Source organism: Ornithorhynchus anatinus, chromosome 15 (genome assembly GCF_004115215.2).
Source record: "Ornithorhynchus anatinus isolate Pmale09 chromosome 15, mOrnAna1.pri.v4, whole genome shotgun sequence".
Classification (NCBI taxonomy): domain Eukaryota; kingdom Metazoa; phylum Chordata; class Mammalia; order Monotremata; family Ornithorhynchidae; genus Ornithorhynchus; species Ornithorhynchus anatinus.
The window spans coordinates 19,207,227-19,231,371 of NC_041742.1; the positions used below are offsets into that span (position 1 = coordinate 19,207,227).

General features: G+C 41.1%; 1 protein-coding gene across 2 annotated transcripts in view; it reads left to right on the plus strand.

The window, feature by feature from the left end:
• Nucleotides 1-24,145, plus strand: part of STS (steroid sulfatase) — a 110,709-nt gene that overhangs the window by 80,878 nt on the left and 5,686 nt on the right. For both annotated transcript variants that reach the window (XM_029079784.1, XM_029079787.1), the window contains one exon: nt 8,257-8,378. In XM_029079784.1, the coding sequence (XP_028935617.1) occupies nt 8,257-8,378 (122 nt within the window). The remainder of the gene's footprint in view (nt 1-8,256; nt 8,379-24,145) is intronic.

Consider the following 24,145-nt stretch of genomic DNA (forward strand, 5'->3'; position numbering starts at 1 on the left):
CTTTGCACACAGTAAGAGCTCACTAAATGTGACTAATAATAATCACCATTATTATTGTTGTTACTATTATTATAATTATTATCATTTTTCCTCAACAGTGGCACCCTTTGCCTTTTCTCCTGTCTTCCAATTGCCTCTTTCTTTTGCCTTTATCTCCTGCAGAGATAGAATCAATTCTCAAATTTCCCCATCCCTCAAACTCCTCTGTGTCTATCTTTTTGGCCTTTGCCACTTAATTCCTGCAACAGCAATAAGATTTGCAGAATCGCAATTTCCCAGTGTGTCTCGGCTTAAGAAGTTGTAAACTACGTGTTTCCTGTTTATGTTTAAATCTAATATATGACACGGCCAGTGACTTATTTTCTAAGTGTTATTTCTATTCCAAATAGTTGTATTTGAAGTACACTGATTAATTGTTTTCATTATTTTGGTAGCAGGCCAAGGTAATGTCGTGCAGGCTACTTCAGATCCTGTTTAAATGTGTCCTGCGCCTCAGCAGAGGGTATAGAGAAAAGCAAATGAGATCAAATTGACCCTAGCCCCACTCAAGAAGAATTCACAACTATGTTTTTGCACCTCTCCAAATTGATCTTTTTCAAACCACTGCCCTCCTCTTTTATATTTCTTCAAAGACGGGAAATGCTTCCATTACATTCATTTGCTCTGTCAGTCCCTCACTCCTGCTTCTCAAATAACCATTTTATATAAGAGAGGTGTTTTAAGCTCTTCTCTTAGAAGGCTCCCTAATTCTTCCAAGAGAGATTGAAAGACCAGGCTCCTCTCAAGATTGTGATCCTTTTGGCTTTAGCTACTCTTCATTTTTGATAAAATTTCCATAAAATAGTTGTCCTGTTGTTATACCCCATGCCCCCTCCGTACACAAAACAGGTTATGGTTGCAATGGCTTTCTCACTGTGAGGCTTGATCTTGTCATTAATGCTGTACTTGCCTTGAAGTGTAATTAAAAATATCCACAGATACTCCGTCAGGTCATTTGAACACCGCTTGGTTAGTTAGAACGAGACAATATGTAGCTCTAGTGGGGCAGTTTTGCCTTCCTTGAGGGCAGGGACTGTGTCTTTTTATTCCAAGGTATTATCCTTTGTATTATTGTGTGCACTGCTTAGGACAGTGAAAACAATTAAGTGCTTAATTGAACTATAGATTACTTTCTCAGTCATGGTGGAGCTGGAGCAATGTCTACTATAGCAGGATATTTTGGCAAGATGTTTTTACTGCAGTTCCCAGAGATGCCAAGGATATTACATGGCCGATTGCTATCAGGCCATATATCCGACGTTGTGATTTACCTTTAGAGAAATTCATGAATTATAGTATTTCAATTCTACTTTGACATTCAACTTGCGTGCTCTACCAGGAAAATCTGTGCCAGAAGGCAGTCTGACAGACCCCAAAATTCATTCTTTGGTGCTTGTGAAAATCTGATTGTGGTTTCGAGTTTGTAGTAACCTGAAGAACAGGCCCGTTCACAACAACGATGGAGTCTTCTGTCAGGATTGACCGATGAATCTCCATTCAGAGATTTGAAGACCGAGAACCCATTCAGAGGAATTGATTTTAGTGGGGTTTTTTATGGTATTTTTTAAAGTGCTTACTATATATCAAGCCCTGTTCTAAGCACTGGGGTAGATAGAAGTTTATCAGTTGGACACAGTCCCTGTCCCACAAGAGGCTCACAGTCCAAGTAGGAGGAAGGAGTATTTAATCCCCATTTTACAGTTGAAGAAATGGAGGCACAGAGGAGTGAAGCGACTTGCCCAAGGTCACACAGCGAGCAATCGGAAGAGCTGAGATTAGAACCCAGGACCTCTGACTCCCAGGGCCAGGCTCTTTCCACTAGACCATGGTGCTTCTCCCTATGCCAGGCCTCTCGTCGTGGCCATTCGTGTTCTTCCGGGGCAAGGTGTGTAAGGAGTGAGTAGGTGGGAGAATGTGGAACATCACAAAGGGCATAAGCGCTTAGTACAGTGCTCTGAATACAGTAAGCGCTCAATAAATATGATTGAATGAATGGAAGTACAGTTTCCCCCCACGTTAGCTAGCTCCGGGCAGAAACAGCACTAGGCCCAAGGTTTCCGGACTGCCAGAGCACTGTTCCCTCTGCAGAACCAGCAACAGAACTCTATAGAACAATAACAGAAGTATTCAGAGCAAGAAACAGTGCTCTAAAGAGGAGACAGAGTACACAAGTCAAAATCTCTAGAGGGTGAAGTGTCTTAGGAGAAGCAGCGTGGCTCAGTGGAAAGAGCCCGGGCTTGGGAGTCGGAGGTCATGGGTTTGATTCCCCGCTCTGCCACTTGGCAGCTGTGTGACTGTGGGAAGTCACTTAACTTCTCTGTGCCTCCGTTACCTCATCTGTAAAATGGGGATTAACTGTGAGCCTCACGTGGGACAACCTGACTACCCTGTATCTACCCCAGCGCTTAGAACAGTGCTCTGCACATAGTAAGCACTTAACAAATATCAACATTATTATTATTAACATCCTGGACCTCGGCATTTCTGATCTGACACCATTGTGTTCTTTCCAGGAATGGGAAAAAGGGTCATTTATAGCTTCATTCCCCTCTCAGGATTGCACCTGGAGAGTTTCCAGTACTCTGCCAGTCTCCACTATGGGAGGGAGAGGCAGGCAGAGGGCTACCCATTCCATTCCTAGCTTGAGCAGTGGCTAGCGAGTGGCAGCGATCTGACTGTTTGCTATCTTCCCCAGCACTTAGCTCGGAACTTGTCACACAATAAGCACTTAGTAAATACTCTCAAATGATGAAGGTGCGGAGTAAGTACTTAAGCAATAGAATTTGTGGGTCAATATGTAGAAAAGTACTTTGAGTGAGTGTGGGAGCGTAAGTGTGGGTAGTCGCAAAAGTGCCTAAATGAGATTTGGGAGGACAAAACCTGGGGAGAAGGAAAATGAGGGAAGACCTCCTGGGGGAGGTGGGATTTCAGAAGGACTTAGAAGATGGATGGCTGTAGTAGCCCCAGAGATCTAATTTCTGGGTCCAAATTCTACGATCCTGTAATTCTACAAATATCGGATTTCTAATTCAATTCCCCCCCCCTTTTTTTTTAAGTCAGGAGGAAGAGATTCAATCATTTGTATTCAGGTCATTATTGCATTTCCTTCCCTTTCTTCTGATCGAGTCATAGGTGCTAGTACAACTAGTTGGCTGTGTCAGTTCCCACAAACCCCTAATAAATCATGTACCATGGGAAGGTTTGTTCTTACAGCCCCGCGGTTATGCCGCTCAGTTAGATGGGGACTGTTGCAAAAGGACTGTTGCAAAATTAAATTTGATCCTGCTAAGTCGAATCTCAGACTCATGGATGCTCCAGTCACGTGCAGTTGACTGATTCACAAACAGGCGTAAAGGTTACATAGCCTCAATTGTGTGCTTGCTATTTTCAGATGATCCTTTTGGATTCTTGAGACACCCTTTCATTTGTTGACATTCATTTGGCCTTGTATTTTCTCAGAAACTGTCTCTTGTCAATTACGTCTAGATCCTCTGTGAACTCCATGTTGGACCGGGGTCACAGTGTAACCTGGTTATCTTGTATCTACCCGAGCACCTAGTTCCGTGCTTGGCAAATAGTAAGCACTTAAATACTGTTATTGTTGTTTTTGTTATTATTATTATTATTGTTATCGTTATTCTGACCCCTTGGCATCCTACGTCCGAACAAGGCTCCTGTTATCTGTCGCTTGTTCCTTAATTATCTGAGTATGTTCTAGCCCAAATGCCTAGTGGAAGCATACATTATGCTTCCGTAATGTCTTTTTCCATAAGGTAGTAATTTCCCCACCTGGACTATAATCTCATGGTGGGCAGGGAATGTGTCTACCCTCTCTTTTGTATTGTACTCTCCCAAGTGCTTAGTACAGTGCTCCGCACACAATGAGGTTCAAATACCATGGATCGATGATGGAAGAACTGAATGTTGTAAAGTGGCAGGATTATCACTGATGAGTTAGGCAACCATGAAAAAAAAACTTTCAGAAATTCCCAAATTGGAAAACCACCCCATAAAATAGTAAACTTCTGGGCAGGGAGTGTTTCAATTTCATGTTTTGCATTGCCTCTGTTCTTAATGCGGTGCATTGTACCCACTGTGCTAAATAGAAGTTATTATTACTATAGGGTAAGGTTTTTTTCCCCTATAGAATTGTGACAATGAATGATTTATGCTCTCCCAATGATTTGTACTCTCCCAAACACTTAGTACAGTGCCCTGCACATAGTAAGTGCATAGTAAATACCACCGCTGGATTCCTACTCACAGTTAGTCTAGGGCTAATACAAAAGGAGAACTGTTTTCCAGAAGAATTATCGGTCTCCCCATTGAATAATAATTCCAGCAATTTTATTTCAAAGAAAACTGGCCTTAAACATTAAAAGTGGACACAATCAATTGTTGAGTTTAATTAAAGCAATGTTGGCAGCCAATCACTTTGTCCACATGGCATTTGTTCGAACTCTTGACTGGCTCTGTTCAGGCAGACCTGAAAATAAATACTTACACTTCTAGACTCTTTGGAGTCTCTATTACATGGGAAAGATGATCAAGATCCATTTGTGGACTCCAGAGAAAGGGCAGCCACATAAAGGAACCCTCCACAACAATGATTAGAAGGTAAGTCTGTCTGAGAAACCGAGTGTTGCCAGAGTGGACAACATTTAAAAGTTCAGCTAAATAGCATCCCTTCCAATTTTTCATGTCAAAAGTGAGCATGTTTGACAGACCAATATTTCTGCAGGGAGTGGTGCTCCTTAGCAGATGATTTATTGAGGGCTTGTAGGAAGGGACAAGTTAGGTAGAAGATACAGAAAAATGAAATTCATCTTTGCATCTCCAGCCGGAAAACTTTTGCAGGTCGAAGGTTTTTCTCTTTTCTTCCATGCTGCCTGAATTGCGCTTTTTCTAAGTGAGCTCAGATTCCCATCAAACCGTCACTGCCATCAATTTTTCTCCCAACCTTTTAATTGCTGTTCTTAAAAACAGAGTTTAAGTCTAGCCAGATGTCACATCTGTGGAAAGAGAGTTGAGAAATGTAGCCAAACTAGACTGGACTGATGATTTTGCTGTGAACTGGAAGTGAAAAGAGCTGGGGAGAAGAGAATAATAATAATAATGACGTTAATTATATTTAAGCACTTACCGTGTGTCGAGCATCAGGTCAGACAGTCCCTGTTTCATATGGGGCTCACTGTCTAAGAAGCGGGTGAATAGGTATTGAATCCCCATTTTATGGTTGAGGAGACTGAAGCACTGGTAAGCCGTGACTGCCCAAGTTCACATGGCGGGCAAATGGCAGAGCTAGAATTAGAACCCAGGTCCTCTGACTCCCAGGTTCGTGTTGTTTCCACTAGGCCATGCTGCTTCCCAAGAGGAGAGGTTTTTTCCCAGGGGTATGATATTTATTAAGCCCTTATTATATAGCTAGGACTGCAATAATGTTTCCAAGCTGAGGAGTGAGTCTCTGAAGAACACCTGAAATGAACTCTTTGCTCCTCTCTTTAGGTAGAGGAATAATAATTATATTATTTGTTAAGCACTTACTATGTGTCAAGCACTGTACTAAGAACTGAGGTAAATACAATTCAATCAGATCAGACACAGTCCCTGTCCTATCTGGGTATCGCAGTCTAAATCGGGGGATGGGATATAGAATCCCCATTTTACAAATGAGAGAACTAAGGCTCAAAAAAGTTAAATGATTTGCCCAAGATCCCTTACTAGGCAAGTGGCAGAGCTGAGATTGGAATCCAAGTCTCTAGACTACCTGTTCTGTACTTTTCCAGGTGAGACCTGCTTCCATCTCTCTTTCTCCCTCCCTCTTCTCTCATTCCTTCTCTTTCTGTCTCTTCCTCTCCCTTTCTGTCTCTTTCATAGTAGTAGGAATTTTTTTTATTAATTCCTTCTGTGTGAAGAACATTGTACCAAGCACTGGGAAAGATTGCATAGGTGGAAATCAAACACAGTCTCTGGCCCTCTCTGCCTTGGGCCCTCTCTTTCTTTCTGTCTCTGGCCTCTCCATTCTTCAAGAACTTAGTAGAGTGCTCTGCACAGTAATCAGTCAATCAATCAATCAGTCAATCAATCAATGTTTTTTATTGAATGCTAACTATGCAGAGCACTGTACTAAGTGCTTGGAGGAGCAAAGTAAGCACTCACATGCCATCGATTGAGTCTCCGTTCCCCTTCTCAAAATGTTGTGTTTCAGCCAACATCTGATTTGGAAAGGTTTTGAAGAGAATGCCAGCCAGATCTGCAAAAGACAAACTTAATGGCTGATGGAATGGACTCAAAAATTGCACCTATGGTGATCACTCATAGGGTTATCTGAGCAATTAACCTGCTCTTTGGAGGCTCCTGTTCTAGGACCTTTGACTGCTATTGAATACAGTTGGACTGAAAACTGAATTTGGGGAATTTGAATTTGAATTTCATCCTCAGTCGGCATCTTCTGATTGGCCCAGGAACACCTCGATCCTTCACAACCTCTTACTAACCCCATCTTCTTTCATGACCAGTCTCCCGGGATCTGAGATCTGAAGGTTCTCAGGCAGTAGATAAGCAAGAAGATCAAGCCTGCGACTGAGGAGAAGTGGAAAGTCTTGTAGTTGTGTTCGTATTAAGTGGACATGCTGTGTTGAGTTTTGAGGCAGTCGTTAGCGTTTTGTGTCTTTTTGTCCTATGTTAATCTTGATTGCCCCCTGCAATTCCCACTTAATAATAACATTAATAATGATAATTGTGGTATTTGTTTAGTGCTTACTATATTCCAGGCACTGTACTAAGCGCTGGGGTGGATACAAGCAAATCAGGTTGGTCACAGTCCCTGTGCCATATGGAGCTCACAGCCTCAATCCCCATTTTTCAAATCAGATAACTCAGAGGCACAGAGAAGTGAAGTGATTTGGCCAAGGCCATACAGCAGACAAATGGCAGAGCCGGGATTAGAACCCATGACTTTCTGACTCCCAGGCTTGTGATCTATCTGCTAGGCCATGCAGCTTAGCCTCTGAAAGTTCACTTTGCATCGAGCAGATCTGGCTGGAAGGATGTCTCTAAGAAAAACAAATCTCTTCCAAAACCACTCTGGCCTCTCGTAGGAACAACCCTGATGGAGGGAAGATGGATTCCAGCATATTTCTCGACCAAACTACTGCAGTTAACAGTTTGATTGGGAAGCAGTCCAAGATCATCTTTTGTTCTTATTTTTAACTTGGAATAATAAAGTGTTTTCAGTCCATAGGTTTCATTTACTATGGTGCAAAGGATTAATAATTATAAAGAAGAAGTGAGCTAAGCAGCAAGACTGTAATTACAATCTGGACTAGCAGAACATAGACAAAAGCAGCCCGGGAAGTTGACAGAAATAGATATCATTCAGGTTACGGCATACAAACGCATAGACTTGGTAGAGCTTCCGATCTTTCTATCTACAATGAGATGAGTCCATTTCCCTATTTCATTAATGAGAAAAATGGAACATGAAAGCTAACAATTTTAACTTTTTCAAAGGACTTATTTACTCATTATCTTAAATCACTGTAGAGCCAGTAGCTTAAATGAAAAAGAAATTGTGAATTTACGGCCAGTGGTAGGAAAAAGACTGATTTGTTTCCTGCCCAGATTAATTCCAAAGTGATAATCATCTCTTTCCCAAAGCAGTTATTTCTCTTTGTTTTTCATCCATCCAGAATATTCTTTCATAGTTGCATTCAATTATCTGGAAGAAGATGGTTCATATTTTCATTTGGGAACCAGCACCTCCCAGTGTGCAATTCTAATCATAGCGTCCTTGTTCTCAATATATTCCACTCTGAATTGGGAATCCCATCTTTGAAGACTGACTTCATGCATTTAACCTGAGGTTCTATTTGTCTTTTTGACACGAGAGACCTCTGAGCTGAAGTGTTGTGTCCAGAAACATTGGAAGAGAAATGGGAGAGGGAAAAAAATAACAGATATTTTAAAAAGTAAAATGGAAAAAGGATCTCTCTCTGAATTATGTAAAAATCAAGAGGAACGGATCTATGCCAGCTTTGTTGAGTTTTATTAAATTTTCAATTACCCTTCCGGTTCTGGATGGAAGGTTTGTTCTGGTACTGAAGTTATGGATGAATGGAGATGAAGTTGCTTTTAGAAAATTGCAGGATTTTACATTTTCCACCTAAGAACACCGATCATGTTCTCTGGCTGATTTGGCGATTCTTGATTATTCAGGATCATTGATGGACGTGATCTGATGCCCTTGCTTCAAAGGAAAACTCTTCAATCAGAGCACGAGTTTCTCTTCCATTATTGTAATGCGTATTTAAATGCCGTGCGCTGGCATCCAAGAAACAGTAAGTAAACTGACCTTTTAATACTTTAAATATGTCTCATAATTCGTTCTTTTATAAAGGGATTTAAAAATCACCCGGGGCAATTGGAACAAATGTGTCGAATCTGAAAGGGGAGGGAGATCGATCCACCGGTCAAATTTCTTGAGCGCTTACTGTGTTCAGGGCATTCTACTAAGTTCTTGGGAGAGTACAACACAACAATATAACTGCTCACGACGTGTTTAGAGACCTCCTGACATGAGGGAGCTGTGAGCAACGTGTGGGAGGCTGGAGAGTCAAGAATGCGGCACGGTGAGATGATGATGATCCCAGCAGGTGTAAAGAGCGTGAGCTGGAGCATCTGAAAAAAGGAAACTGATCATTAGGTTAGAGCTGATGGAGTATTTTAAAGCCAATGTTTAGGAGTTTCTTTGATGTTGAGAGAAATGGATAACCTTGGACAAAGCAGAAAGATGTGTGCAGAATGACGTTAGAGAAACATTATCGGGGCAGAAGAGTGGGTTATGAGAAGCAGCGGGGTCTAGCGATAGAGCACGGGCTAGGAGTCAGAAGGGCACTGGTTCTTATCCCGGCTCTGGCATTTGTCTGCTGTGTGACATTGGGCAAGTCACCTCCCTTATCCGTGCCTCAGTTTCCTCATCTGTAAAATGGGGATTAAGACTGTGACCCCTAGGTGGAACAGGGACAGTATCCAACCCGATTTAATAATTACGCTATTTGTTAAGCACTTACTCTGTGCCAGGCCCTATACTAAGCGCTGGGGTGGATACAAGCAAATCGTGTTGAACACAGTCCCCATCCCACGTGGGGTTCACAGTCTTAATCTCCATATTACAGATGAGGGAACTGAGGCCCAGAGAAGGGAAGTTGCTTGCCCAAAGTCACACAGAAGACAAGAGGCGGAGCCAGGATTAGAACCCATGACCTTCTGACTCCCAGGCCCAGGCTTTTTCCACTATGCCATACTGCTTTGCTGGTATCACCCCCAAGCGCTTATTACAGTCCCTGGAATATAGTAAGCACTTAACAAATACCATCATGATTATTACTATTATTATTATTATTATTATTAACTGGTGAGGAATCACGTTGGCAATAAGGAGACTGGTGAGGGGGCTGAAATGATAGTCTAGCTGGAATAGGATAGCCACTTGGGCAGTGGTGCTAGTCCTTTAACCTTTTTGGGATGAGCACTGCATTCATTCAGTTGTATTTATTGAGTGCTTACTATGTGCAGAACACTTTACTAAGTCCTTAACTGTATCAAAGCTGAATGCTGCCTGACTTCCTAAATATCATGATGGAGAATTTTTTTATTGACATTTGATAAGTATGGCTTCTAAAATGAACTGAAATACTGCCTGAGAATCCAAATCTATCTTATCTAGTAAATTCAGGTCTCAGAAAATATTGGAGCACCTCAGTGCTTTATGTTTCATCGTGGTGAAGTTCTCTCAATTGCCAAAGCATGTGAGGATCTTGACTGCATTTTCTACTTTGCTTTTTGCGTTTTGTTGGATATTGTTTTGCCTACAGAGCGGGATTCAGTTCCAGCTTAAATTCCAGTTGCCAATGAAATTCCGGTTGTGTGTGAGGCTGATACAAAACTGTTTTTTTTCCCTGATTTTCGGGCATTGCATCGTACTGCACTATGTGAAGTAGTTTACAATCCGTGGATGAAGAGCCTCCTTCAACATAGCTCCTGGATAATTGTTATCAAAGACCTTCAACAGTGCTTGTATCTGTGGAACAGCAATTTTCTCAGGGTTCAGAAGATTACTCTGACCGTTTCAAGTCCCTCTGTTGCATTTTCAAGATTTAGAATGCCAAGAAGTAGGTTTGAAAAGAGCAGTAGAGATGAAAGAGGCAAAACATCAGTATGGCAAAGAGCAAGTCTTCAAAGCTCCGCAGTATGGAATGGAGAGTTTTGGCATGTTATTCATTTCTGGTACATCCACTCGCGATGTCATCCTTAGGATGAAACCAATTGAGATTAATGGGTTGGAGGAGGGAAAATTTAAGTTAAAGGTTAAAACTGAATATGGTGGAAAACGTGTCAGGGATGAAAGAGAGAGAAAGAGCCACTGTTCCTAAGAGCAAGTCCAACTGAGATTTTGTGGTTATAATAATGTTGGTATTTGTAATAATGTTGGTATTTGTTAAGCGCTTACTGTGTGCAGAGCACTGTTCTAAGCGCTGGGGTAGACACAAGGGAATCAGGTTGTCCCACGTGGAGTTCACAGTCTTAATCCCCATTTAACAGATGAGGTGACTGAGGCACAGAGAAGTTAAGTGACTTGCCCAAAGTCACCCAGCTGACAAGTGGCAGAGCCGGGATTCGAACCCATGATCTCTGACTCCGAAGCCTGTGCTCTTTCCACTGACCCACACTGCTTCTCCCTGCCTCGACTACCGCATCAGCCTCCTCACTGACCTCCCTGCCTCCTGTCTCTCCCCACTCCAGTCCATATCTCACTTGGCTGCCTAGGTTGTTTTTCTAAAACAAGTTCTGTTCCTGTTCTCCCCACTCCTCAAAAACCTTCAGTGGTTGCCCATCCACCTCCGCATCCAACAGAAACTCTTCATTGCTTCAGTCATATTTTTTGAGCGCTTGCTGTGTGAAGATCACTGTTCTAAGCACTTGGGAAAGTACAATACAACAATAAACGGACACGGACACATTCCCTGCCCTTGGCTTTAAAGCACTTAATCAGCCCACCCTCTCCTATCTTATCTTGAAGATTCCCTACTATAACCTGGTCTGCACACTTCATTCATTCACTCATTCATTCAATCGTATTTATTGAGTGCCTACTGTATGCAAAGCACTGTACTAAGCACTCGGGAGACTACTATATAACAATAAACAGACACATTCCCTGCCCACAACGAGCTCACAGTCTGGCTTCACTCCACCTTCCAACTTTACCTCTATCTCACCCCCAGTCCCTTGCATATCACACGTTCTCCCTCTGGGATGGAGCTCACTCTCTCTTCATATTCGCCAGACCACCACTCTCTCCACCTTCAAAACCTTATTCAGGACATATCTCCTCCAAGAGGCATTCCTCAATTAAGCCCACATTTCCCTCATTTCTTCTCCCTTCTGCATCACCTGTGCGTTGGATCTGCACCCTTTAATCCCTTGATATTCACCTCACCTCAACCCCTCAGCACACTCTGCCACTTGTCAGCTGTGTGACTGTGGGCAAGTCACTTCACCTCTCTGGGCCTCAGTTACGTCATCTGTAAAATGGGGATTAATGTGAGCCTCACGTGGGACAACCAGATTACCCTGTATCTACCCCAGTGCTTAGAACAGTGCTCTGCATATAGTAAGCACTTAACAAATACCAACATTATTATATGTACATAACTGTAATTTATTTTACTGCCCATCTCACTCACCCTCTAGACTGTCAGCTCCTGTTGGGCAGGATCCAGGTCTGCCAGCTCTCTCTCTCAAACACTTAATACAGTGCTCTGCACAGTAAATGCTCATTAAATGCCATTGATTGATTGACTGGATATGGGGACTGAGATGTATGATTTTTGCCTTCCCCTAATCAGAAATTTCCCCCATTTAATTTTTTTTTTTTTGGATGATATGTTTTAGAAAATTAGGCCTGTGGGGTGAACACAGTAAATCTTCTTCTTCATAATTAACTTGAATGCAATTACTTCAAATATAAGCAATTGTGATTGAGGTTTTTAGTACAAGGAGATTCATAATGAACTGAGTACTTATCTTTGTCTCTCTTCAGCGTGGGGCCTATAAAAGTGAACTTGGAAATGTTCTAAGTGGGTAATGGCTGTTTTTCCAAATTAGTTGGCAGCTTGAGTACTCAAACTTCTGACTCATTAAACATTTATACTAGAAAAACAACAGTGCTGGCACTGAATGTCAACTCTCCTTTGAAGGTTAAGTCATCTTGAGTTTTGAATAATGTGCCTGTCAATAATTGGTTTAATGCTCGTATGTATGTCAGACAGTCAGATGGCCTAATTTAACTCTTGTTCTGATATCCCTTTTCTCTGACAGTAAAATGTGAAAAGCCCCAAGTGGTTTGGAAAAACACTAGGAGTACAATTTTCCTTGAAGAACACAGACATTTAAGTGAAGGAATTTTGTTAAAGAATACGTTGAGAATCTCAGCTTTAGAATTTGGGGGGCTATGAATCGATTGTAAGAAGTCAGTCAATCAGAGGGGGTCAATGTTGGGTTGTATAATTCTATTGAAAATCACCAACTTAAAGGTCTGATCTCAAATCTAGACCCTTCAAAGGCATGATGTTTGATGCTCTCATTGCTATATGTAATTATAGGCAATTAGCACTTGGGCATATTCATTCAGTCCTATTTATTGAGCACCTACTGTGTACAGAGCACTGTACTAAGCTTTTGGGAGAGAACAATACACATCCCCTGCCCACAATGAGTTTACAGTCTGAAGGGATGAGCTTATCATTTAATAAAGTGCGGTGTGTGCAAAGTATGAGTGTGTGGGTATACACACTCATACACAGTTGTCCTTCACGCTTGAAGAGGTGTGGCTGAGGATAAAATTCACCTCTGAGAATGTGTGGAAAGGCCAATGAGAGATTTACAACACCAGCTGCAGTACACAGGAACTGTGTTGCCATGTTTGATTTTGGCAGTGCTTGTAGGATAGTTTACCCTCCTCATTTGTCTGTCTCTGTGTAATAACAATTGCTATACATTTTAATACTATTCATAAAAATGTCATCATTATCCCAATAAATTCCAAAGTATTCATTCTGTTCAAAGATGAAAAACCAGGAGGTTTGTTCCCAAAGCCACTCTTAAGGATCAAAGAGCTAAAACTAAAGGAGTGGGTCCAATTTTGTGTTTCCCAAAAGTTTTTATCTGCCCTATAAAAATGATCTATCAAGGGGGAAGTAGAATAGTTTCTACTTTCTGGAATAATGAATTGAACCCCCATGTTTACTTGCCTTGTCCCTATTAGATAATTAAATCCTTGCCAGTTAAACTGATAGTACTTTGAACATTAGACTGAAGGCAGATTTCCAACAGTTGAAGTTTCCTATGCACATGTCATGTCCAGAGTCACTTCTGAGAGAAAAATGTTCTGGGTACAAGGTTATGATCTGGTCGTAATTGAGACACCAGAAAATGATTTGTTTGGTTCATTTTTTTTAACCCAATGAAATTTTGAAGTAATCAATCAAGGGTATTTATTGAGTGCTTAATATATGCTGAATCCTGTGCTTAGTGCTTGAGAGAGTACAGTAGTTAGTAGCCATGATCCCCGACTGTTGAATTAAATAGATATGATGAAATTAAGAACACCTTACTATTTTGGCTATCTATGGCGTGCCTTCTATTTTTCCAAAGCTTACAGAATAATATTTTATTTTAAAAGGTATTTAAGCATTCATTCATTCAATCGTATTTATTGAGCACTTAGTGCGTGCAGAGCACTGTACGAAGCACCGAGGTAGATACAAGCTAATCAAGTTGGACACAGTGCCTGTCCCACACAGATTCACAGTCTTAATCCCCATTTTCCAGATGAGGTAACTGAGGCAAAGAGAAGTTAAGTGGCTAGCTCCAGGTCACCCAGCAGACAAGCGGAGGAACTGGGATTCAAACCCAGGTCCTTCTGACTCCCAGGTCCATGCTCTATCCACTTGGCCATGCTGCTTCTCTAAAAATGAATGATGATGTTTAAAAACTTACATGTAAATTTATAGTTAAATCATAATAATTATGGTATTCGTTAAGTGGTTACCAGGTGCCAAGCATTATAATAGGCATTGCGATAGATACGAATGAATTAGGTTGGATAAAGTTCCTATCTTACGTGATGCTCACAGTCTAAGTATAAGGAGAACGGATACTTAATCCCCGTTTTACAGATGAGGAAACTGAAGTGCAGAGAAGTCAAGGAACTTGCCCACGGCCCCACAACAGGGAGGTGTAAGAGCTAGGATTCGATTCTAGGTCCTCTGCCTCCCAAGCGCACACCCTCTCCTTTAGATCACACTCTTGAATTCTTCAGAGTAATTTTCTTTTTCAAAATGCATCTAACCAAAAGGATGTGATTCTAGCAGCTTAATCTGATTAATCATGTAACCATGGAAACCAGCATTGAGGTAGAGAAGAGGTTATGGAAAAGAGAAGGGAAAAATAATACTTTCTCCTTAGATGGTTTCAGTGAGTTGACATAGAGCATTCATATCCAGGTAGCCTCAGCAGTATTTAAAAATGTCATAAATGGGAGCCCTTTCAAGACTGTAAACTCCTTGAGGGCTTGGTTCTTGTCTCCTAATCTGCTATTCTCTCCCAAACACTTAGTGCTCTGAACAGAGTAGTTGCTCATGAAACAGTTTCGACTGACGGAACTGCAATCTTTAAACTTACAGTGATCATTTAAAGTCTGAAATGTGAGTAAAAGTATTCATTCATTAGTGTACCTACCTATAATTTGGGTTAGTAATGTCCCATCCCATATACTGTGGAGATGCTGTGAAGGACCATAGGACTTTATCAGGCTTATCGCTTTCGCCTTAGCAAGGGGACTTAAGACCTCAGACCTTAGAGATCAGAAGTTTTAGGATCCCTTCTAATGGAAAGAGCAGAAATTAGAACAAACCAAGTGACAGAGGCTCTTGGGTTAAGCATCTGACTGTCATTTCCCATCTGTCCTATTCTCTCAAACTCCAACCCATACTAAAAAATTTGAACCTTCCAAGGAAGAGAGGAGTACCTCAGAGGAAACTCGAAGGAAAAACCATTATGTTAGTTGTCCAGACCCCCTTTGCCTTGAATGGCAGAACCATGTTTTTGTATTAATTCATTGCAGTCACTTGCAAATACAGGACCTCTGAACCAACTGCCCAACAAATTACTATAATAGTTGACATCAGTGCAATCTAACGTGTACTTTACCACCAGGCCCGGTATTTCATTGCCATTTCTGAGCCAAATTGCAAGTGCCAAAGTTGCATTTAATGATGAGTGTCACTTGAAAATCAAGGGCCAGCTGCAGCTAGAGTGCAACTCAAAGTTGTGGCTTGGAAAAAGGCAGTTCAACAGAGGCAGATGAGATTATTCTAATTATTGTCTTAAGATGTTTTTCTCTTCAGGTAATAAAAATGTTTTCAGGCCTCCTCCCTAAAGCATGATATTAGGTATAGATAGGTTCAGGGTTGGCTGAAAGCTGAGGTTAACATTTGAAGATCTTGTACACGATCCTTGATTGTCATCCTTTTCCTGTTCACCTTTAGAATGGCATTAATGGTTTCGGGGGACTAAAGCACACTGAAATAATAGTAACGGTACTTATTGAGAGCTTCCTGTATGCTCAGCAGTGTGTTAAGCACTGGGAGAGAATACAGGTGAGAATTAGGCTTAGAATTTGAGCTTCATGAACTTCAGGGACTTCATGTCCAACCAGATTATCTTGTATCTACACCAGTGCTTAGCACAGTGGCTGGAACATAGCGATTAATAAGTTCTTTTAAAAAAATGACACCGTTCTGAGCCTTCAAGTGGCTCACCATCTAAGGATGTCATAAAGACAGACCCTGGAAAATGGTGCCACTCCACCAGCCAAATGCCTAGAGCAATTCCAGGGAGTAAATCTGGACAGGGACCTGGGTTCTAATTCCTGCTCTGCCACTTGCTTTTTGAGAGACCTTGGGCAAGTCACTTGACTTCAGTACCTCAGTTTCCTCAACTGTAGACTGGAGATTAAATCCTCTTCCCTCCTACTTAGACTGTGAGCTCCATGCGGGACAAGGACTGTGCCCAGCCTGATTAACTCGTATCTGTCCTTGCGCTCAGGACAGCGGTTGAAACACTGTGAGCGCTTAACAAGTATAATAACAATAATAAAAGGACTCTGCCTTCCAGATCATCAACTAAATTTAATGAAGACTTAGAGCATGTAGAACACTGAACTGAAAAGTTTGGCAGTGTACAGTAGCGGAAGAAGACTTGATCTCTTCCCTCAGGATTGTAAGCTCCTAAATGGCTGGGATCCTGTCACAGTACCTGCTCCAAACGATGCTCATTATCTTAGAAGAAGAGAGAACAGGTCTTTAATACCCATTTTCCAATGAGGAAACTGAGAAAATGGCTGAAGAAGATCAAGAAGATGTTCCAGCCTGCTCCATGGCAATCCGATTTACAACCTAAGAATTCCAATTGCAATGTAGCACTGAATTTTGTTGCTAAATTTTATTGTTGAAGGAACATGTTGTCCAGCACTTATGAATACATTTAATACATTAGAAAACCTTATCAAGAAGGTCATTATGTTCTTTGGAAGCAGACAGGATGCAAGCAGTGATGTGGCACCAAATGTCCTTTCAGGGAAAAAAATCTACAAAAAATAACCAGTGTTAATCTAGTGGAAAGAGCACGGTCCTGGGATTCAGAAAACCTGGGTTCTAATTCTGCCACTGCCACTTGCCTGCTGGGTGACCCTCAGCAAATCACCTTCTCTGTGTTTCCCCATCTGTGAACTGGGGATTAAGTACCTGTTTTACCAATCTGTCTACCAGGTTTGTTCTCTTGGAACTCTCCCAAATGCATAGTACAGTGCTCTGCACACAGTAAGCATTCAATAACTACCATTACTAGATTGTTCTCTCTTCCTCCTAGGCTTTGAGTACCATATGGGTTAGGTATTGGGTCCAAACAGATTAATTTATATCTACTCCAGTGCTTATTGCATGGCTTGGTGCTTAGTGAACCTTTAAAAATTATTATTATTATTATTATTACAGTGTCACTGGGCTCCGGATGTACGAATAGTGTGAACAGGCCTTCCCCGTTCAGAGTTCTCACTGTAAGCCTTGAGTCCTCAAACTTTGATTTTTCGGAGTTGTAGCGAAAGGAAAAAGGCAGGTCTCACTCAGGCATATCTCTCCTACTGGGAATTCTGAAAATCGTAATCTCAAGAACACTGTAATGGCAGTTGAAGCCCAAAAAATTCTCAAAGGCAATAGCTTACAGAACTGGTAGGATCTTGGTCCTGAAGGCAAAAAATTGCTGCTTAAACTGATTACAAAAATCAGCACTGGAGAAGGTGGAAAGGGTACCTCTTTAAGTGAGTGTGAGGGAAAAGAAAAATGAGAAAAAACAAACAAGGGTCACTGGGGCCTGAAGTTGATGACTTGGGGCACGAGAAGACCTGGAAATGAGAGGACCATCTAAAAGCCAGGCCCATTGGGTTTTAGAGAATATTTGTTCCTATTGAGGACTTTTCATCCTTTTGCCTCCAACAGAATTTTGTGGTGGGGCATATGGCCCAGCTCCTGCCTTGATTTCCATCCTTTCTCCAGAGCCTTATTCCATAATTAGTGAAAATTAATTTTCCTTCATTTAATACTATTAGTACTGTTTTGGGTGTCAGGGAGCATTTTTTTTTTAATGGTATTTAAGTGTTTACAGTCCTGTACTTAAGTGCTTGAGAGCATTCAAAAGTTAGTAGCCATGATCTCTGACAGTCAAATTAAATAGATATTATGAAAGTGAAAACACCCTGCCATTTTGGTCATCTATGATATACCTTTCTCTTCTCCCAAATGTTGCACAGTAACATTAAGCACTTATTATGTTCCAGGCACTGTACTTATTATGAGGGCACTGGGGTAGTTGCAAGCTAATCAGTTGGACGCAGTCCCTGTCCTACATGGGGCTCGCAGTTTTAATCCCCCTTTTACAGATGAGGGACCTGAGGCAAAGAGACATGAAGTGACTTGCCCAAGATCACCCAGGTCCTTCTGACTCCCAGGCCTGTGCTCTATCCATGTTCCCTTACATGATACATTTCTAAATGGCATATTTTCATTCAATCAGTCATATTTATTGGGAGCTTACTGTGTGCAGAGGAGTGTACTAAGCACTTATAACAAAGTTGGTAGACATGTTCCCTGCCCACAATAAACCTACAGGCTCACATGTGATCTTCCTAATGGAAAGAGCTTGGGCTTGGGAGTCAGAGGTCTGAGTTCTAATCCTGGCTCTGCCATTTGTCAACTGTGTGACTTTGGGCAAGTCACTTAACTTCTCTGTGCCTCAGTTACCTCTTCCGTAAAATGGGGATGAAGACTGTGAGCCCCATGCGGGACAACCTGATGATCCTGTATCTCCCCCAGCACTTAGAACAGTGCTCAGCACATAGTAAGTGCCTAACAAATGCCATCATTATTATTGTAATTATTATTATATGTGATAATATTTAGTGCAATTACTGTAGCTTGATGTTTGACTGGAAGAGTATAGCACAGTGAGAAAGCTATTAGATATTATCACTACTATAATGAAAATAAGAAAGTAATAGTAATGAACACTGTTAGATACTGAACAAAATCGTTACCAAATATTTCATCTTCCCACTGATGTTCAGATGAACAAATTTTGAATAATTAGGTTACAAAATGAGCAATTTACTTTATACAGAGTAATCAATTGGAAATTTTTGAACTCTGGAACTTCTATAATAATAAATGAAGATGTTAGGAATTGTTTAATGAATGTATTCATTATTATTAGTACTCTTCAAATAGTAAAGTAGATCTGGACTCTCAATATAGAGAATTTTCTGAATGCCAGTGTTGCCTTAGAGGCCACTTTCTATTTCGGTAGTTATCTTTCTTTTAAGATTGTCCCAGGAAAGATTTTGCTGCCGCTTATTCTCTTCTTCCTTCTCTCCTCCCACCCGCCCCCCCCCCCAAAAATACACAACCCTAAAAAAATAAAATAAGACAGAATATGGAAAAGGTCAGAACTGACACATTCAAATATTATATGCAGAATTCAGGCTCATTCAGTGAGTCAGAAGTTATCTATTTTGGGGATGATGAATAAATATCCAGTTTCTAAAGCATTAAGTAATTAGGTGTTATTATTCACCATGTTAAATAATTAAGTGGGTTTTTTTCCCCCTAATTTTGAAGAGTGTCATTAAGCTGACAATGTAGGCTCAATGTAGAACCGAAGGTCCTAATTCAATGAGATAATATTAAAAAGAGTAGGAATTACTTTTTCTAAATTAATGTCTCTGGGAATTGAGTCCCTCTTTGTTTGAAAACTGCTTTGGATAATGTATTAATTCTTCACACCATCTTCCCTCCATGGCAAAAAGCCGTTGTTCAGATTTGACTGTTCACAGGACCTTCATTGTAACATCTGCAAATCTGCCCAGCATGTTACCAGGAACTCCTCCCTGCCTCCAAGAAAGTGTTTTTACTGAGAAAAGAAGTTTTCCATAATTAATTTTGCAATAGTTCAGTCTCTACCATCTGCTATTCTGTCCCTACTTGTGCCCATCTAGTGCTTTTTTACGCAGACCGCTCAACCAGCAATAACCATTGAACAATCTCTCACCCTGGCATGATTTCAGTTTGGGAGCAGAATCTGCACAATTTGGAGAAATGGTCATCTGAGTGGTGGCAAGATAGCGTCCAGTAACCATATTTGTCTTCCGCTTTTAGAAGCATTGTGACCTAGAGGAAAGAGCACAGGCCTGGGAGTCAGAGGACCTGGTTTCTAATACCAGTTATGTCACTTGCCTGCTGTGAGACCTTGGGCAAATCACTTGACTTCTCTTTGCCTCAGTTTTCTCATCTGTAAAATGAGGATGAAATAACCTTTTCTTTTTCCCCATTAGACTTTGAGTGACACGGGGGGACAGAGACTCTCTGATCTAATCGTACCTTCCCCATTGCTTAGTACAGTTCTCAGCACATAGGAACTGCTTAACAAATATTGCAATGATCGTTATTCTGCCAAATATTTTTTACCTGCTTTTTTCTTTTGAGGCTTTTACTCTGCTTGTAAGCATACTAATATTCGTTCATCTCTGAGGATATTAACTAATCACTCAATCAGTGGTATTTATTGAGTGCTAACCGTGTGCAGAGAATCTTACCAAACTCTTCGCAGGGTACGATAGAAGTAAAAAATGTGGCCTTGTCTTCAAGTGTTTTATAATTTAATGGGGAAGGGATGGGGAATACCTAATTTATGCTACTGATCCTGGGGAGAGGAAAACAATCTTTTTGAAGACATGGTCCCTAGACAACAAGTGGCTTTCAATCTGGGTCTGAGGACCTGGGATCTAATCCCTGTTCTGCCACTTGTCTGCTGTGTGATCTCAGGCAGCTCACTTAACTTCTTAATGCCTCTGTTTTCTCATATGTAAAATGGAGATGTAATTGTGGGGTTTTTATATTTGTTGTTTTTTTAATGATACTTACTCTGCCAGACACCATACTAAGTGCTGGGGAAGATACATGCTAATCATGGTGGACGCAGTCCCTGTTCCACATGGGACTCACAGTCAATACCCGTTTTACAGATGAGGTAGAGAGAAGTTAAGTGACTTGCCCAAGGTCACTCAACAGATGGCAGAGCCGGAATTATAAGCCAGGTCCTTCTGACTCCCAGGCCCTGTTATATCCACTAGTCAACACCGCATCTCAGGTGCAAGAACATGTAAACCCTAAAACGATAACAGATTTAAGAGCGGATAAAATTCCAATATCTATGAGCTACATTGGCTTAAATTATTCTACTGTCCAAATAGAATTTCATTGGTTAGGAGACATTTGAGCCTAAGTAGGGAAACGCATTTAAGCTAAAGTATTTTCCTAGTATGTGGCTGCAACATTGGCCAAAACGAGCCTTTCTGAAAATGGATCTGACAATGCAGATATGCATTCCAATAAAAAGAGCATCTGCAATAACGATCATCCAAATGTCATTAAAGTAGGTGCAGGCAAAAATGCTAATGGCACAGTGTTCAGCCAGCGCTCATCTAGGCTTGTGAACATTTCTATTTGTAGCTAGAACTGTGCTACATTTACACTTGCACAGACATCGATCTCTGGAAATTATTTTTGGCTCCGGGTACCTTCTAGAATCCGCTGACTTCTGCAAGGCTGCAGTTCTCCGAAGGGGCAGAGGCCGAGCAGAGAACGGAACCCAGTGGTCTGTAATTTCAAAACTCCTTTGAGTGCTATTACTGCTGGTAACTACAATGGGGGGATTTAATATAGAATTCATATTTCATTATGCAGGACCAAAAGCACTTAGAGTGCTTGGGAGCAAATGAAAATAAAACTTTGGACTACCCTAATTTGTGAGCTGTTATTAGATTTGTAAGGAGTAGAAAGTGGAAGAAAGTCTGATTGCGACAAAAAGAACGAGGGAGAAACTGCTGGGTTGTAATTTGATTCCAAAATTTTACAAACTTGCTTAAGTAGGCAAGGAAACGTTGTAGCTTCCATTCTTTTTATGAGAGGCAGCAGAAATTTGTATATTTTTTGCTTTCTAAGAGGTTCTCCCTTCCTTTCATGGATAAGAATTGTCTGCTTTCTTTTCTCACACCTGATCCCTTTAATTTATATCCTCTTCCCAGCCCCCAGCAGCTTTGGGAGAAAAATATGTTCTCTCTAGAATCTCAGAAGTGATTTTTCTCTACCTACCCTTTCCACATCCTCCAAACTAACTAAACTTGTCCGGGCCTACACAACACATTGACTGCACAGAAGCCTGATATTACTGGCATTTGTTAAAACCCATAATAATAATGATGATGATAATTGTGGTATTTGTTAAGTGCTTACTATGTGCCAGGCACTCTACTAAGTACTGGGGTAGATATAGGCTAATTAGGTTGGACACAGTCCCTGTCCCACATGAAGGCTCCCTTGTCTTATCCCCATTTTACAGATGAGGAAACTGAGACACAGAGAAGTAAAGTGACTTTTCCAGGGTCACACAGCAGACAAGTGATGGAGCCAGGATTAGAACACAGGTCCTTCTGATTGTCAGGCCCCTGCTCTTCCCGCTAGAACACGTTGCTTCTCTAAAATGTTCCAAGTACCGTGTTAAGTGCTGAGGTAGCTACTATCCAGTCAGATCAAACCCGGTTCCTGTCCCTTCAGAGACTCACAGTCTGAGAGAGGAGACAGTTATTTAATCCCCATTTTACAGCTTTAGACTACAACCTCACTGTGGGCAGGGAATGTGTCTACTAACTCTGTTATACTGTACTCTCCCAATCACTTAGTATGGTGATCTGCGGTAATAAGCGCTCAGTAAATAGGATTGATTGATCAAGTGTTGAAGAAACTAGGACACAGAGAAGTTAAGTGACTCTCCGAAGGTCACAGTGGGCAAATGGCAGAACCAGGATGAAAATTTAGATCTTCCAGACCTGACCTTTGTCCACTAGGCTATACTTCTATAGCCTACTTGTCAATTCAGAAGGATGCCTAGTGAAGCAGTCATAAGAGGAGCAAAGTAGGGTCAACTCTACTCTAGGTCCCGTTAAATTGAGTTAAATTGTCGTCAGTTAAATCGAAAATCAATCGATCAGTCGGATTTCTTGAGCGGTTATTGTGTGCCGAGCACTGTACTAAGCACTTGGGAGGGTTCAATAGAAGAGTTGGTAGACATGTTCCCTGAGCACAAGGAGTTTACAGGCCTTACAGTAAATTTTCCCCAACATAGCTGGACTCAGTTTGAAATGAGTTCCACAACTTTGGGTGTGAAAACACACATTTCCTGAGGCAACCGAACAGGTCTTAGACATCTTATTAATTCATTTTAGATGTAGGGAAAGAATATTTGAGTAAAGGAAGGTGACCGATTATTGTGAAAAGCAGAATCAGAAAATGGTTTAAGAAGGGAAATTTTGGTGTCTTTCACAGGGACATGGGAATGCCAGGATTTCTACCAGAGGGACATGAGTATACCAATGTATTTAATATTTACGGAGCTCAGAGTATTCTTTATCAGAACTGCTCCTCTCGGTGAGAGTATGTTATCTAGATTATAACAACTGTGGGCGGGGACCCTGTCTTACATTTTCTTTTTACTCCCTGAAGTGCCTAATAAAGTACTTAAAATTAAATATGTCGTATTGATTCAATCATGTTAAATATGAAGGAAATCAAGTGCATGAAAGTATTTTTTTCAGAAACCCTGGAGTACTCATGATAATAAAATCAGTATTGGGAAGCCCCCGAAAAGAATGGCTTTGTGGAAAGAACACAGGACTGGGTGTCAGGAGACCTGGGTTCTTATCTCAGCTCTATCGCTGACTCCCAAGTGACCCTGGGCAAGCCTCTTGAGTTATCTGGGCCTCAGTTTCTCCATCTATAAAATGGGAATTAAGTAACCTGTTCTCCCTCCTCCTTTAGATTGTGAGTCCTTTGTAGCCAGGGACTGTGTCTGATCTGCTGATCTTGTGTATAGATCCTAGTGCTTTACGCAATATTTGGCACATAGTATGCCAAAGAATTGGAATAACAAATTCCAATTTTTAAGTTAATTATAATAGTGCAAAATCTGGGTGAATAGCAGTCTATAAAGGAATATGGGGCCTCGCTTGGATCTGACTATTTATCTGTGACTTTAATGAGAAAATATATTTTATGAGTGAATCATCTTAAAGCCTAACTGCAAGTTAATTCCTAGAAAACTGAATTATCCATTTGGAACTGACATCAGCTCTGAATGGCAAATAATCAAGTGGCAAACTTATCTCTCTCCATCCAAAGAGAAGAAAACAAATTGTTTTTTATAACACACTGATTATCTGCAAGAACATCTCAAAACACGTAGGCCCAGCAACCCAGAAGGCTGTGCATTTTGAGGACTTTTTTATAAAATCAGCTGAGAAGCAGGATGGGCTAGTGGGTAGAGCATGGGCCTCAGAGTCGGAAGGACCTCAGTTCTAATCTTGGCTCTGCCACATCTG